We start from the raw sequence: 13415 nt of genomic DNA on the forward strand, positions 1-13415 counted from the left end.
ACATTTGTATTCTAAAATGAAATTATTATCCAAAAATTAATGGTAAATATCAACTTATTCTAATTAGTAGTATGAATTAAACCAATTTTGAGCGTTAAAAAATCAATTTATAACTATATATTAGTAATTGCGCTAAATCCGAAACGGTACCGGTCAAAAAACCGATACCGGTATCATATCGTACTAGCAAGAAAATCGATATTCTTACCGGTACGGTATTCAAAACTTTGGCAAGAGCCCATTGGCCTCATACTCCTAATTGAGTCCATCTCTTTTTGCATCTACCATTGGTTCATTATTGAGTAGCACCCAAAAGTAGACACGAGTCACAGAGGGCTCTAAGTCGTTTGTACCAAGTGGTTACTCTCTCTCTCTCTCTCAATTATAGTTGAACCCCAAAGTGAGGATAAATGCCTTAGGCTCAGTTTCGGAACAAAAAATAAATCTTTATTTTTTAAGAATACAATTTCAAGCTCAAATATTATGGATTTATTAAAATTTAAAAATATGCAATATGGATCTTGTTTGGAAGATCTCACTGACATCTTTTATACGATGCAAAAAAAATTGAAAAATTATTTTTCATTTACTTTATTTTTGAGTTTGAAAATATAAAATAAACTGTTTATTTTTTAAAAAAAATTTTAGAAGGGGCCTTACAATTGTCTTTCTCAATTTCCCTTCTAGAAAGAGAAGTAGGAAGTAGGAAATCATTTCACACTCTCTCTCTCTGTGTGTGGTCCAAGAGCGAATGCCAATAAATTGAGGCTGCAGGATCTGGGGTCAAAAACCAAACAGTGAGAATCGAGAGAAAGATCAAGAATAGTAACAGCCGGCCAAAAGAACGTACGAATATGGAGTGGAATCATGGGAATTACCTAAGATCAGTGCCCCCTTTTGTTTCTCGCCCGGATAATCCCATGGGCTTTCTCTACAACTATAACTACGACCACTACCCCGCAGGTAATTATTATAATACATATATTATCAATCATCATCATCATCATCATCATCATCATCATTTGTTTTGGTTTTCTCTTTTTTTGATTTTGATGGGCGAATAATTAATTTCGACTTCATGAGGTTGAAAAGCATTTGCATGGCTTTCATAATTTTAGCTACTCAAAACGTAGATAGAAAAAGAAAGCTCATAATTATTTCCTCCATCATCTCCTTATATATGTGGTTCAAATTCGAACGAAATTAAGCTTCAATTGCAAATTAATACTACTAAAGAAGCCTTTTAACGCTTGAACACTAGCTAGACTCAACCATAATTCTGGATGACTTAACTGCCTTTTAGATTCTGTCTTTCTTTCTTCTTTGTTCTTGGATGGTTCCACACCAACTTGCTCTGGGTCCTTCGAGGCATAGGGTTGTCGAGGGCCAGCTGAGGTGCCTTAAGGATGTCAGTTTTTCCTTGTTGTGATGTCATTACTCTTTGGATCCTTTTAATCATTATAACTTGTTTCAATGATTAATAAAATTTTGTTGCCGATAACAAAAGAAAAACTGTCTTTTAACTTCTTGCTTTATATTTGTAAACATATATACTCCCTTCCCATAATATTTGTCCGGTCCGCAAAACGAGAACGTAAAAATAATACAATTTTTGCACAAAAAATATCAAATTTTTTTCAACAATTCACTAGATATCGATGAGTTTTTTTAATTTATGAAAAAAGTTTGAATTTTTTCTTAAAAGAAGTGCATTATTTTTGAGTTCTTATTTTGCGAATCGGACAAATAATTTGGGACGGAGGGAGTATGTATTTACATAAAATGAGAGAAAGAAGCTACAAGCTAGAGCAATAAATCTGAAACTTACTTGCTAATTAAGGAAGAACCATGCAATTATATATATATATATATATATATATATATATAATGTATGTCTATTAATATATATCTAGTTATATAGGCTCGCTCTTCAGGTCTGTATAGTATTTTATCAATGTTTAAGTAGATTCATGTTGTAGTCCATGCTTCATTTCATTCGTTTCAAAATTTCATTTATAGAAGTCGTACCTCGAGTTTAAGTAGATCAAACAATGGTTAGAGTGTATTTCTCCTTGCTCCTGTTAGTCTTTGTAATCATTTTCAAAGATTGATAAATTTTTTCGCTATTCAAAAAAAAAAAGAAATAATACAGAATCATAAGAGAAGGCTTGAGTTTATTTTCTTGGAACGGCTTGAGTTTATGATTAACATTTACAGGTTTAGAGATGATGAAGTATCCGGCGGTGGTGGGGCAGGGGTCGTCGACTCACGCGGTGGCGAGTGGATCGATGAACAAGGTGGTGATGAATGGGTATGGCGCCAACGGTGGTGTTCCTCGTGATCAGATGGGGGATCAGAAGAAGAAGAGGCTGAGCGGCGAGCAGTTGGAGTCGTTGGAGAGTAGTTTTCAGGAGGAGGTGAAGCTGGACCCTGACCGGAAGATGAAGCTGGCCAGGGAGCTAGGGCTGCAGCCGAGGCAAGTGGCGATTTGGTTCCAGAACAGGAGGGCTAGGTGGAAGGCTAAGCAGCTGGAGCAGCTCTACGATGGGCTTAAACACCAGTTCGAAGTCATTTCTAATGAGAAGAAACAGATCAAACATGAGTTTGATGTTGTTTCTAGGGAGAACAAGCATCTCCAAGAGGAGGTACATCTCTCTCTCTCTCTCTCTCTCTCTCTCTCTCTCATTTTAGTAGTTTGTAATATACTTTTTAAAAGACACCGGTTCTCTCTTAGGGACGGGCATCACATTACTTTGGTCAAGATAAATGGTGGGCAAAAAAATTTATACATGCACACGGATTGTGAAATAGATGTATCCGAAGCTATCCGATGACACTCACGCGTATCAAACTTTCCTATGTTAATTTGTGAAGTATACATAAAATGCTTCTCGTGGTTTTGATTTTGTTGTTATGATATATTTCTCTTGTTTATTTCCCTAAAAGGTTTTTAAATTTACCATTGCTACATGCAAAAATTAAAGTGAAGATTTCAAATGCATGGCATATGTATTTATTTATTTCAAATGCATGGCAAATTAACTTTTTTCAGTTTGAATGTATAACTACTTATATGTTTTACACTTTTCGTTGTTTTTATCATTTTTGGTTTTTTATCACCAAAGAGTACTGCAACTTGTTTTTTTTTTTTTTTTTTTTAAGATGATACGTTATAAGGGAGGGACAAAGTAGAGATTACGTATCAACTTGGGAAAAACTTACAATCAGAAAATAAAAAAACGACACATAAAATATACTCCCTCCGTCCCTTTATTATGGTCCAGTATTCCATTTTGGGCTGTCCCTTAATAAGTGTCCATTTGGTAAAGTTAGTGGGTAAAAGTTGGTATATTGTCTATTTTGTCCCTAAAAGTAGATTCCATTTTGAAAAGTTAGTGAGTAAAAAGTGTAATGATGATGGGTAAGTAGGGAAAGTGGAGGAAAAAGTTGATGTGAAAGGTATAATGATGATGTTTTTTTAATAAGTTGGAGTTACGAAGTAGGACATTTAAAAAGGGACGGAGGGAGTACATAAAATGAGAATGTAGTAGACCCTATTTACTTTCATGCAATATTTTATGAACTTTTTTTTTTTATCAGCGAAAATAAATTCCATTAACTCAATACACGAAGTACAGAGATATTTTATGAACTTCATTTGTGATGATAGATAAATGTTAATGTTTATATGTTTTCTTTGAACAAAAAAGGATTAATGCTTTCTTTATGAGTTAGTGACACGAGACGTAAAATGTTTGTTCTCTTTTAGGCTCCATTCAGTTATCAGAAAATGTTGTGTTGGAAAGTTAATCTTGAGAAAAGTAAATTGAAATGAAGTAAAGGAAAAGAAAATTTATTTTTCTGTGAGTGTTTATTTCACAAAAGAGAGTTAATCAAGGTACGTGTAAATTGATTTGAATACTTAAGTTATAAAAACAAAAAAACAAATAATCACTTTGGAGTGCATAACTACTGTAAATTTTGTATCACTCCATACAAGGTGTTTTATTTATTTTTTTGTCTCGACGAATTTTTATTATTATTAAAACTCGAAAAGATACATCAAAAAAGGAATTGGCATGCATCACCTCTACTCCACACCACACATAAGGGATTGATGTTTGATAATAGGAGATGCTAATAAAGCAATTCTTGGTCATTTGACCATGGCCGACCTCAAAAAACAAGAGAAATAATAGCTCTTAATTGCACGCAGATACTCCTACGGAACATTAATGATCTGATCATGTAAGTTCTTGTCTCTGATCTCATGATCTGCAAAAAAAAAAATCAAAAAATCAAAAAAAAAAAAAAACAGGTGTCTGCATTGAAAGCTATGCTGAAGGAAGTTAAATCAGCCATGAAGATTCATCACCAGGTGATCTCCGCAGAGATCTCAGGCGAAGACACAGTGGAGAGCACGTCCGTAGGGAACCGGAGCTCAGTCCTGCTGACTCGTCAACATCACCACCACCAGAATATTGCTCCTACTGATAATGATCATGATCAGGTTAACAACTATCACTCCTTCAATATCGCCGAGGACTACAATCCGGTGGTGGTGATGCCTCAGCCGCCGCCGCAGCCGCCTAGTTACTGGAATAATGTTATGACCCCTTCCTATCCTTAGAAATTTTTAATTTTAAGGCATATGCTAATTAATTAAGTTGCTTATATTATGTATAATAATGAGTAACTTATATCTCTTGTAACGACTGTGGGTTGGGACTAGGTTCGTTCGTTAGGTTTTTTATGCCTCGGAGCAAGTGTCAGGATACAGATCAAGACACTAATGTTCAATGTGTGAGGGTCTTACGTACTTCGGGCGAGACCAACATACATCAAACGATTCGGAAAATTTGAAGTGAGATAAATTTGTGTCTAGACATGCATCTATGTCTGTAGCAAGCTTTAGTAGAAGATGGGATTTAGAATCTTCCCACTGTTGACAACTTGTGCTACTCCCCCTTGTTGCAGTTTATGTTAATTTATTTCTATTATAGTGTCAAGTTGTCATCTTCTTGAGTTAAAGTTCTGTTGATTTGAATTGAGCTTCTCATGTCATACCTTGATGCTCTTCTGAGTATGGTAGTGTTAAGGTTGTGTCAAGTTCCCTTTATTTATTTTTTTGGAGAGGATGTTACTTAAAATTCTTTTGCCTTAAAGGGCTTATTTGTTTGATCGAATATGTATCGTGTGGCGGATCCCAAAGAACTTAATCGCAACTCAATGATTGTTGATGGTTATGTTAATGGAGGACAAGTGACAAACCAAACATATGAAAAAAAAATAAAATGGAGAAAACGAATCATAAACAAAACGAATAATAGATACCAAGATATATATGGTCCGACTTACAGTCGTAAACCTACTCTATGAACAAGCAAATAAGACACGATTTCACTAATGTGAAGAGAACAATGGTCCGAAGAGCTACTATGGCGACAGAACTAAACTCTCACAAAGAGATTAACTCACCAACCCCAAATACAAATTCTTCCCCCAAAATCCAATTGGAATCTCTTCTAACCAATTAAAACTGTCTTTATCAAGTCTCACAAAACTTTCCACCAAGAGACGCAAACGAAACGGAGTTCTACCAAGTGACTGGATGTCACGTAAAAATAGATGATTCTCACGAAATACTATGGTCTCAACCAGAGAAATCGTTGAAACGGATGATCTACTGATGGATTGGACCACCATCCAAATGAGAAACTTCGAAACCAACCTTTAAAAAGTCCCAAACATAACCAAAATCAGCCAAAACAAGTACCGATCATCCTGACGAACTTGACCATTGTCCAGACGGGACTTCCCAAATCAAGACAAAATCGTACAATATGAGCTTCGGATTGAACTGCGGATCCAAGAGAACTATATTTCCACTGTTTGGTTAAAAAATTTATAGACCAAATTAAATGTTCATCCATTGATTGTTTTATTCCACAAAATGTGGTATATATGTATCTATCCACTGTCGGTTTATTTTTTAGGATCAGATGATAGGGTGAATGGGCTTTGGATTGGGAATTTGCACAACCCGCTCCCATTCGAAAGAGAGTTTGGAAATATCACACTTAAGAACTGATGGGATTTGGGAGAGGAGAGGATGTTGGGGATTTTGACCAAGAATAGGAAGAGAGAGGGTGAAGAGGAATTTGAAGAGGAAAGTGTTGATGGGTGGGGCCTTAATTTTGAAATTGGGCGTAGGTTGGATCAAAGTAGTTTGGGAGTGGGTCAAAGAGGATTGAGTTGGGCTGGTGGTGCGGTGGTCGAGGGGATTGTGGTGGTAGTGGTGGTGGGGTGTGTGTGTGTGTGTGAGAGAGAGAGAGAGAGAGAGAGAGAGAGAGAGAGAGAGGGAGGGATGGATGGATGAGCACCAAGTCAGCGTTTAACGAAAAACATAACCCTATAAACAATTTCCGTTATTAATTTGATTGGATTTAGATGGTAGGGCCTACTTGAACAACGGAAAAAAAAAGGCTTAATTTCAAAAATACCCCCTCAACTATCATGTTTTTGCAACATCACCCCTTAACTAAAAAACCCAACAACATGACCCCCTCAACTATCAAAATCAAGCAACATCACCCCCACCCTCCAATTCTGTTAATTTTTAGGACGGAAAAGGGGGAAAAGACTATGATACCCTTATACCCTAGAGAGAGAGACCCACTCCAAACCCGTGTAAAACCCACCACTTCCTCCAAGATGGATGTGTCGGCGGCGGAGTCCGGAGTGTTTTCCCATTTGACGACCTTCTGGACTTCTCCAACGACCAAACTTTTTCACCACCACCGACTTGGCCAGCATCCAGTACTACCCCACGTCCCAAGTGATGATGTAGCCGAAATGGAGTGGCTCTCGAATTTCGTCTACGACTCCTTCACTGATTTCCCGTCAAACTCCTTCGCCATAAATGTCGATATCTGACCAGACATGTCATCTCACGGCAGATAATGCAGCAAACGGTCCAAAGCAGCAGCACCTACAATATTCAACGAAACCTGGAGTTCCTCGGAACAAGCCGGAGACCGCAACTCGTCGTCGCCGTCGGATAACTCAGGGCATCGATGAATGCAATGCGCGTCAGAGAAGATGCAGTCCGAAGTCATTCATTGTCGATCTGCTCAGGTATATGTCGTGCGATACTGGTCCGAAATCCTCCCCTGATGCCGGCCGGATATGGTTCAATGATCCTTAGTAGAGCTTCTTGGTTTGGGTATTTTATTGGCCAGAATTTTTTTTTTTGATCGGCTTGATCGGGCTGATTTGTTCCTACTTGAAACCTTGATTGAAAAACCGATGTATGAAATTGAAAGAATCCCGACCTAATGGTTCATGAGATTTCTTTTACAGTAGATCTGATTGGGTGGGAATGAGTTGCCCAAAAAAAAAAGAGTTGACTGTGAATCAAGATCCCAATTCATCCAAGTTTTCTGTTTTTAATTTTAATTTTCCTTGTGCAATTGTGGACAAAATTAGAGTAGTGGTGAGGTTGGTAAATCTTAAAATGGGTTCTCTGCTTTGTGTTACGAAATGAATTTCTCGTGATGTGGAGAGAGAGAAGAAGAAGAAGAAGTCATGGAGGGGTTGGGTAGAGGAGAGAGAAGAAGAATAAAAGTTCTACCAAAAAACAAAAAAAAAAAAAAAGAAGAAGAGAAGAATAAATGTTAGCTACCAATTGGAAGGGCATTTTAGGGTTAGACTTTATTTTCTGTTGAAGTTATACTTTTTTTCTGTTAAAATGTTAACAGATTTGGACGGAGGGTGTGATGTTGCTCGATTTTGATAGTTGAAGGGGTCATGTTGTTGAGTTTTTTAGTTAAGGGGGTGATGTTGCAAAAACATGATAGTTGAGGGGGTGTTTTTGAAATTAAGCCTAAAAAAAATTAGGTTTAAAATTAAAGTTTTTAAAAGTCTAGGGGCCTATTAGTTATTGATGACATAGTTTTAGGAGTATTTTGAAAATTTTCCAAATGTTTTTACCCATATTATTTTTAACTTTTCACTTTTTCCAGTGTTTCATTCATGCTTAAAAATATTTTCAATAATAAAATAGAAGTTCTATGCACAACAGTTGTGAAGGAACCAACTCGTAGGTTGGGATGATGCTTGATTGGAGAGACAGAGAGACGTCAAGGATTGGAGCCCGTTTTTCTATCTCCTTTGGGTAACCACCATTCTACAAGCACCGACCTGGTGGGAACCGACCCTATACAGACCGTCGCGCAGAACCCACTTCGGGTTATGCACGAATTATCCAAGCCATTCAATAATTTAGTTGTGTTTCACTTCTCGATGAGTATCAGTAAAATTACCAGCAAATTACCAAAGAAGACCTGGGCTATGAAAGGTGGTAGAAGTTCAAAAATCAGCACCTTAGACTAAAATAAAAATTCAACTTCAAATGAAAAAAAAATTTATATCCGACGAAGAACTAGAAACTGTTCATCATTACTAGTTCTCAATTCTGGAAAAAGAAAATCAAAACTGCCATTTCGGTAAATAACAATCAAAATTTCAGTTTTTTCATTGGACAACATAGGAAACAATTCCCTCAAAATACTGCAAAAGGTAAGAAAACTAACTAATGATTGGATCTGGCAAAGCAGCATTATGAAACTGGACGAACAGGACGCTCAACGCTTTCCACCACCCCCTCCTAGTTTAGGACCCTTCGCTGCTCCACCCTTAGGCATGTTACCCTTGCCTCCGGCTTTTTGAGCCTTTGCCGTCACTTCAGCCTTCTTTGCCTTCTTCTCGTCTTTTGTTTTCTTTATCCTTTCCTTAATTTCACTGCATAGCAAAACATGATCCCAAAAGACATAAGAAACCAACATACTTTAGTCTCCAGAATAAAGAATAACAGGATATAAGTTCAATTCAACAACTTGGAACTATACAAACACTATTTGAAAAGTCCACTGATTTAGGAATATTGACAGCGCAATAGAAACTCACCGGAGTGCGGCTTCCCTGGCTGCATCACGAACTTCTGGCTTTTCAGTTCTTTTCTTCTGGATAACCTCCAAGGTGGCACCCACAATGGACCGAGAGTAAGGTTTCTTGGTGGTACGTCGCCTCTTTTTCACAGCCTCTTTGGTGTCATCCTGCAACCATCAAGATAATGGGCAGGCATATTCTACACCGCATAAGGATACAGACCCAAAATACACCATCAGAAGCAAAACTGAAGGTTAACATCAGGGGCGAGGAAAATAGAAGGCAAGGGCTCAACAACCCTTGAGTTATGCCTCAGATAAGTGTCTGCGTTTTATGAATTTTTCATCCAAAATGTAATCTTTATTTGTTAGGAATCTCTCTCCTGTTGACGTAGGCAAACTTAGGTCGAACCACATAAACGTGGTGATACTCTTCTGTTTGTACGTTTATATAAACGTGAGTTGTTTCCGCTGGTTTGGTTGGTAGAGGGTCAATAAATCCCAGCAAGTGGTTTGCAGTACTTTTTGTTTGCAGGAAAGCAATCTAAGGAAGCATCACGTCCACATAAAATCTTTATATGAGCCTAAAAAAATACTGAGTTAGAGTAGTAGCAAGTTAGCGATGCAAGATCCAATGAAGTAAAACATTCACGGGTCCTATGAACAACATATAAGACATAAAGGCGATCCTGAAAAGTAACTGCCAAGAAATCTCACTATCAACTAATTTTTTAAGGATGTCGTTTTACCTGGACACAAAGTGCAACAAACAAAAAAAAAAGATGCTTAAATGGGTCAACTAACTGGCGTTCAAAAAAAAATGTCAAAAAATGAAAACAAAAAGAAAACACTCCCAAAAAGTCACTTGCCTTCTTGTGCTGCTTCCTGTACATGGCTGTCCAAGTAAGTTTCGAAGGCTTCAATTTGTTGTGGAAGTACCTCTTACATTTTGAATTGAGAAACAGGAAAACCTAGACGTATAGAAAGATAAGGCGCACAACTGTCAATACCAGGAAGAGAAATCACTTTCTTCTCTCCAACCGAGGGGAGACCGAAGGAAACAAGAATAGAATACTTCGTAGACCAAGTAATCTGAGATCCAAATGTTGTTTGAAAACTACCTGAGAATCCGAGCGAACAAATCTGATGCCCCTTCCAGGGTAGATCTTGGCCCCACTGAAACGACAGAGTTCTGTCCTGAAATGAAAATGTCACATTTTGAGATAAGGCATATCAGAATGCAGGTGTTATTGTTATATTATTGGGCAAGTAACCGAGGAAAAAAGCAGCAAGTAGAAGTGAAATTATAATATCGAGATCATTCATTCAGCAACTAGTACAGCAAATTCTAGAGAGTAGAGACAATTCCACATCGACCAAAAAAAACGACAAAGTTAATACGAGCCTCTTCCTAGATTAACAGGACTTCATAGCTTTCCTCTGCGCAATAGATGTGTAAAATTTCATGTACCATAAATCAGTGGCATACCAGTTTTAGCAGCTCCAAGTCCAATAAAACTCTTTTGAATGTACAAAATTGGTTAGGCAATCCCTTTGGTGCTTGATAAACCACATCAAGGAGTTGTGAGATGGGTTGGTAACATAATGCTTTGACTTTCCGTCTCAATGCATTAGAAGTACAAAAGGTAACATCCTATGATTACTAAGCTAACTTTGCATGTGACATGGCATAGTCTACACATACGACTCTTTTCTCGATTGGGGAATGTCAATGAAAGTAAATCCATAGAGTATGTTTGTGGGCTCCATTGTCCCCGGCCCCTTCTCCCCCTTCCTTTGCTCTATTCTCCCAAGTAGACTCTAGGATTTGTCCATTTGTGGTCTCCCTCTATGCCTCAATCTTCTATTGACATATCCAATATATACCCATTTGAATAGAATAAATACACCGCATCTTGTGTCCATTTGGTGTATTTTTCTAGGTAACATCACAAAAAAGAAAATAGGAACAAGGGGGATGTGCTATGCTGGATACACACCGAGCCGAGATTACCAGGCATCAATGTTCTAAAAGTCGCTCGGCGTTCGTCGCTCGGTCGACCACCTTCGAGCTTCGAGACCTATTAATCGCCGATTAATCGGCTTGTAGCAATTAGTCGGGTTTTTATTTATTTATATATAAATACTCCCCAATGACAACTCTCATAAAAAATTGAACATTCATCTATCAATCCAACAACATCAATTGTTTTTCAAATATGACATAGAAATCTCTCATTTACAGAAAACTGTTAACATGATTATAACACCAACTAGTACTAGGTATGGGCCGTTCATTTATTAGACACTTACCAATTATAATAACTTTATTTATATACACCAAACAATACTACACTTCGTGTTAAGATTTAATAAAAAATATTACTACACTTTGTTTCCAGAATCACTAACATGTCAATATGGGTATGGGCTTTTAAAAAAAAAACACTAATGTTCGAGGTCGGTGGAGACGTGGAGTGAGAGGAGATCTCAAATTTGAGAGAGAGAGAGGCGATAGGCGGCTCGGAAATCTCGTGTTTTACACAGAGATATGACAAGTGACTCCAAGATCGATCAATCGATGACTGGGTGTTGAACAAGCCCTAAATACTGTGATTCAAAACCCTTAAAATGGTATGAGTATATAACAGTTACACCCCTTGATTTTCCAAAATTATAGATTTTACCCTTATTAATCGCCGATAGCCGACTAATCGACTTATCGCCGCTAGACGCCGACTGACTAATCGCCGGTTAATCGCCGACTAACTCCGATTAACCTCTTGACCTACTAATTCAACCTTCGAGGCATTAATCTAATCGGTTAGGCCAAATTTCCGATTAATCGGCGATTAAATCCTTCTTTTAGAACACTGCCAGGCATGTCATTGCAGCATGAGAGGATTATAATTGAGTGCAGGTTTCATGGTCAAGCCATCAGGTTCAGCAAAAATATTAGAGTCGCGTAATGCACAGGACACAAACTAGAATAGAGCTGACTCATGGATCCATGAGGAAGGAGGTCGTAATAAGGGAATGAGCTGTCATCCACATAGAAGATTTGGAAAAATATACTAACATTACATCATTCTTCAACGTCGTGCATTTGAAAAGTCCATCAATCACCTAAAAGTTGCTATCTATTAGCAACGAAATGTTTCCTTAAAGACGTAGCTTTGGAAATTATTTCTTCCAAGCTCAATATATGCATCTTCCAGTCAGCTCCGTTCATATTTTTTCCACCCCGACAGGCAGTCTGCAGTCATACTTCCGACGACACCCAAAAATCTACTACTGCCTGACACATCAGACCATCATTCATCAAGAGGACCCCTCATGACTTAGGGACGATGGTCCTGTCGAGGGCCCTTTTTCGGTCCCCTTTTCTTTTCAAAACCCTGGACTTTCTAAAAGTTGTTGACAACATTGTCAAACTAAGTATCTATATCAATTGGATTTCGATCAATACAATTTCAAAATATACTGGATCGAAATCCATTTATCTCAAGGTAAACATGTCGTGAAATCATATCACTCATATCCATACAACAAATTAGGTAAGATTGCTACTATTGACGATCTCTAAAGAGCGAACGGTTCTTGTCCTTGGCCCCGAGAAGAGCCCAAAATAGCCCTCGACAAGACCGTCCAGGACTGGACATCTACAAAAAGTTCTTGCCTATTTTTACCGGAAATTTTAAGCTCATTTCCTCTTCTCAGATATACTACCCAAAAATTAACTTCTAAATAAGAACAAACAGGAAATTAAATGCATTCCAACTATAAAAATTTCCGCGCTTTTAGGGTGATATAAAAATGTACTTACCAAAAAAAAACTAACAATGAGTTTATATGAATGAAAATTAAGTCACAACCAACCCAGGCTTCAACAATAACACGATCTAAAGATAATGGAACTAAAAAAAGAAATGATATATGTACGTATGCACATGTACGCATATATACAGTTCCAAATGCATTGCGAGAGAGAGAGAGAGAGATACTTGAGAACCATGGCTGAGGCTGTTCGCTGATTTCCGAGTCTTCGTTGCGCAAACCAAAAGATGCAGAAACCCTAAATTCACTTCCGCTATAAATATGGGCATCTGAACTTTGAGTTTATTGGGCCTCATTCGGCTCTGGGCCCAATATTGTCAGAACGAGTCCTTTCCACTTTTGAGGTTGGCCCAATGGGCCTAAGAAAATGCAGGACTGACCGGTAACCAAATGTACATCAAATTGTGTGGGACTTCGGTTTCACTTTGGAGTCTAATATAAATGATCTGAGTCGTTCACTTTGTTTAAAATATTTTTTCGATGGTCCTTGTAAAAAATTAGATAAATCAAATATGGGTAAGGGACTAATCAATTCATTCATTTATGGGTTCCTCAAGTACTTTAAAATTTTAAAAGTACTTCTAGATTTTAATGGGCTTTGAGTCGTTTGACGGTCTCCTACATAATATA

At 37.6% G+C, this 13415-nt stretch overlaps 2 protein-coding genes across 2 annotated transcripts; one reads left to right on the top strand and one right to left on the bottom strand.

Moving 5' to 3' along the window:
* The first annotated feature begins 818 nt into the window (after positions 1 to 818).
* LOC131318417 (homeobox-leucine zipper protein ATHB-22-like) lies at positions 819 to 4947 on the top strand. Its single transcript, XM_058348150.1, has 3 exons — positions 819 to 963; positions 2218 to 2645; positions 4319 to 4947. Exons 1-3 carry the CDS (start codon positions 855 to 857, stop codon positions 4628 to 4630), a joined length of 849 nt encoding a protein of 282 aa, XP_058204133.1. The 5' UTR covers positions 819 to 854; the 3' UTR covers positions 4631 to 4947.
* Positions 4948 to 8408: 3461 nt separating this feature from the next.
* Positions 8409 to 13086, bottom strand: LOC131318419 (large ribosomal subunit protein eL24). The gene is made up of 5 exons (XM_058348152.1): positions 12953 to 13086; positions 10070 to 10145; positions 9818 to 9919; positions 8968 to 9116; positions 8409 to 8802 (listed from the first exon to the last, which is right to left on the bottom strand). The coding sequence occupies exons 1-5, from the start codon at positions 12961 to 12963 to the stop codon at positions 8646 to 8648; spliced, it is 495 nt and encodes a 164-aa protein (XP_058204135.1). The 5' UTR covers positions 12964 to 13086; the 3' UTR covers positions 8409 to 8645.
* Between the last annotated feature and the right edge of the window lie 329 nt (positions 13087 to 13415).

This window comes from Rhododendron vialii, chromosome 3a (genome assembly GCF_030253575.1).
Source record: "Rhododendron vialii isolate Sample 1 chromosome 3a, ASM3025357v1".
Classification (NCBI taxonomy): Eukaryota; Viridiplantae; Streptophyta; class Magnoliopsida; order Ericales; family Ericaceae; genus Rhododendron; species Rhododendron vialii.

Coding starts and splice junctions, on each gene's coding strand:
- LOC131318419 (XM_058348152.1), bottom strand. Junction 9,920..10,069: donor TTGTTCGCTCGGATTCTCAG/GTAGTTTTCAAA, acceptor CTATACGTCTAG/GTTTTCCTGTTTCTCAATTC. Junction 9,117..9,817: donor ACAGGAAGCAGCACAAGAAG/GCAAGTGACTTT, acceptor TGATGGTTGCAG/GATGACACCAAAGAGGCTGT.
- LOC131318417 (XM_058348150.1), top strand. CDS start 855: ATGGAGTGGAATCATGGGAATTACCTAAGATCAGTGCCCCCTTTTGTT. Junction 964..2,217: donor CTACGACCACTACCCCGCAG/GTAATTATTATA, acceptor TAACATTTACAG/GTTTAGAGATGATGAAGTAT. Junction 2,646..4,318: donor ACAAGCATCTCCAAGAGGAG/GTACATCTCTCT, acceptor AAAAAAAAACAG/GTGTCTGCATTGAAAGCTAT.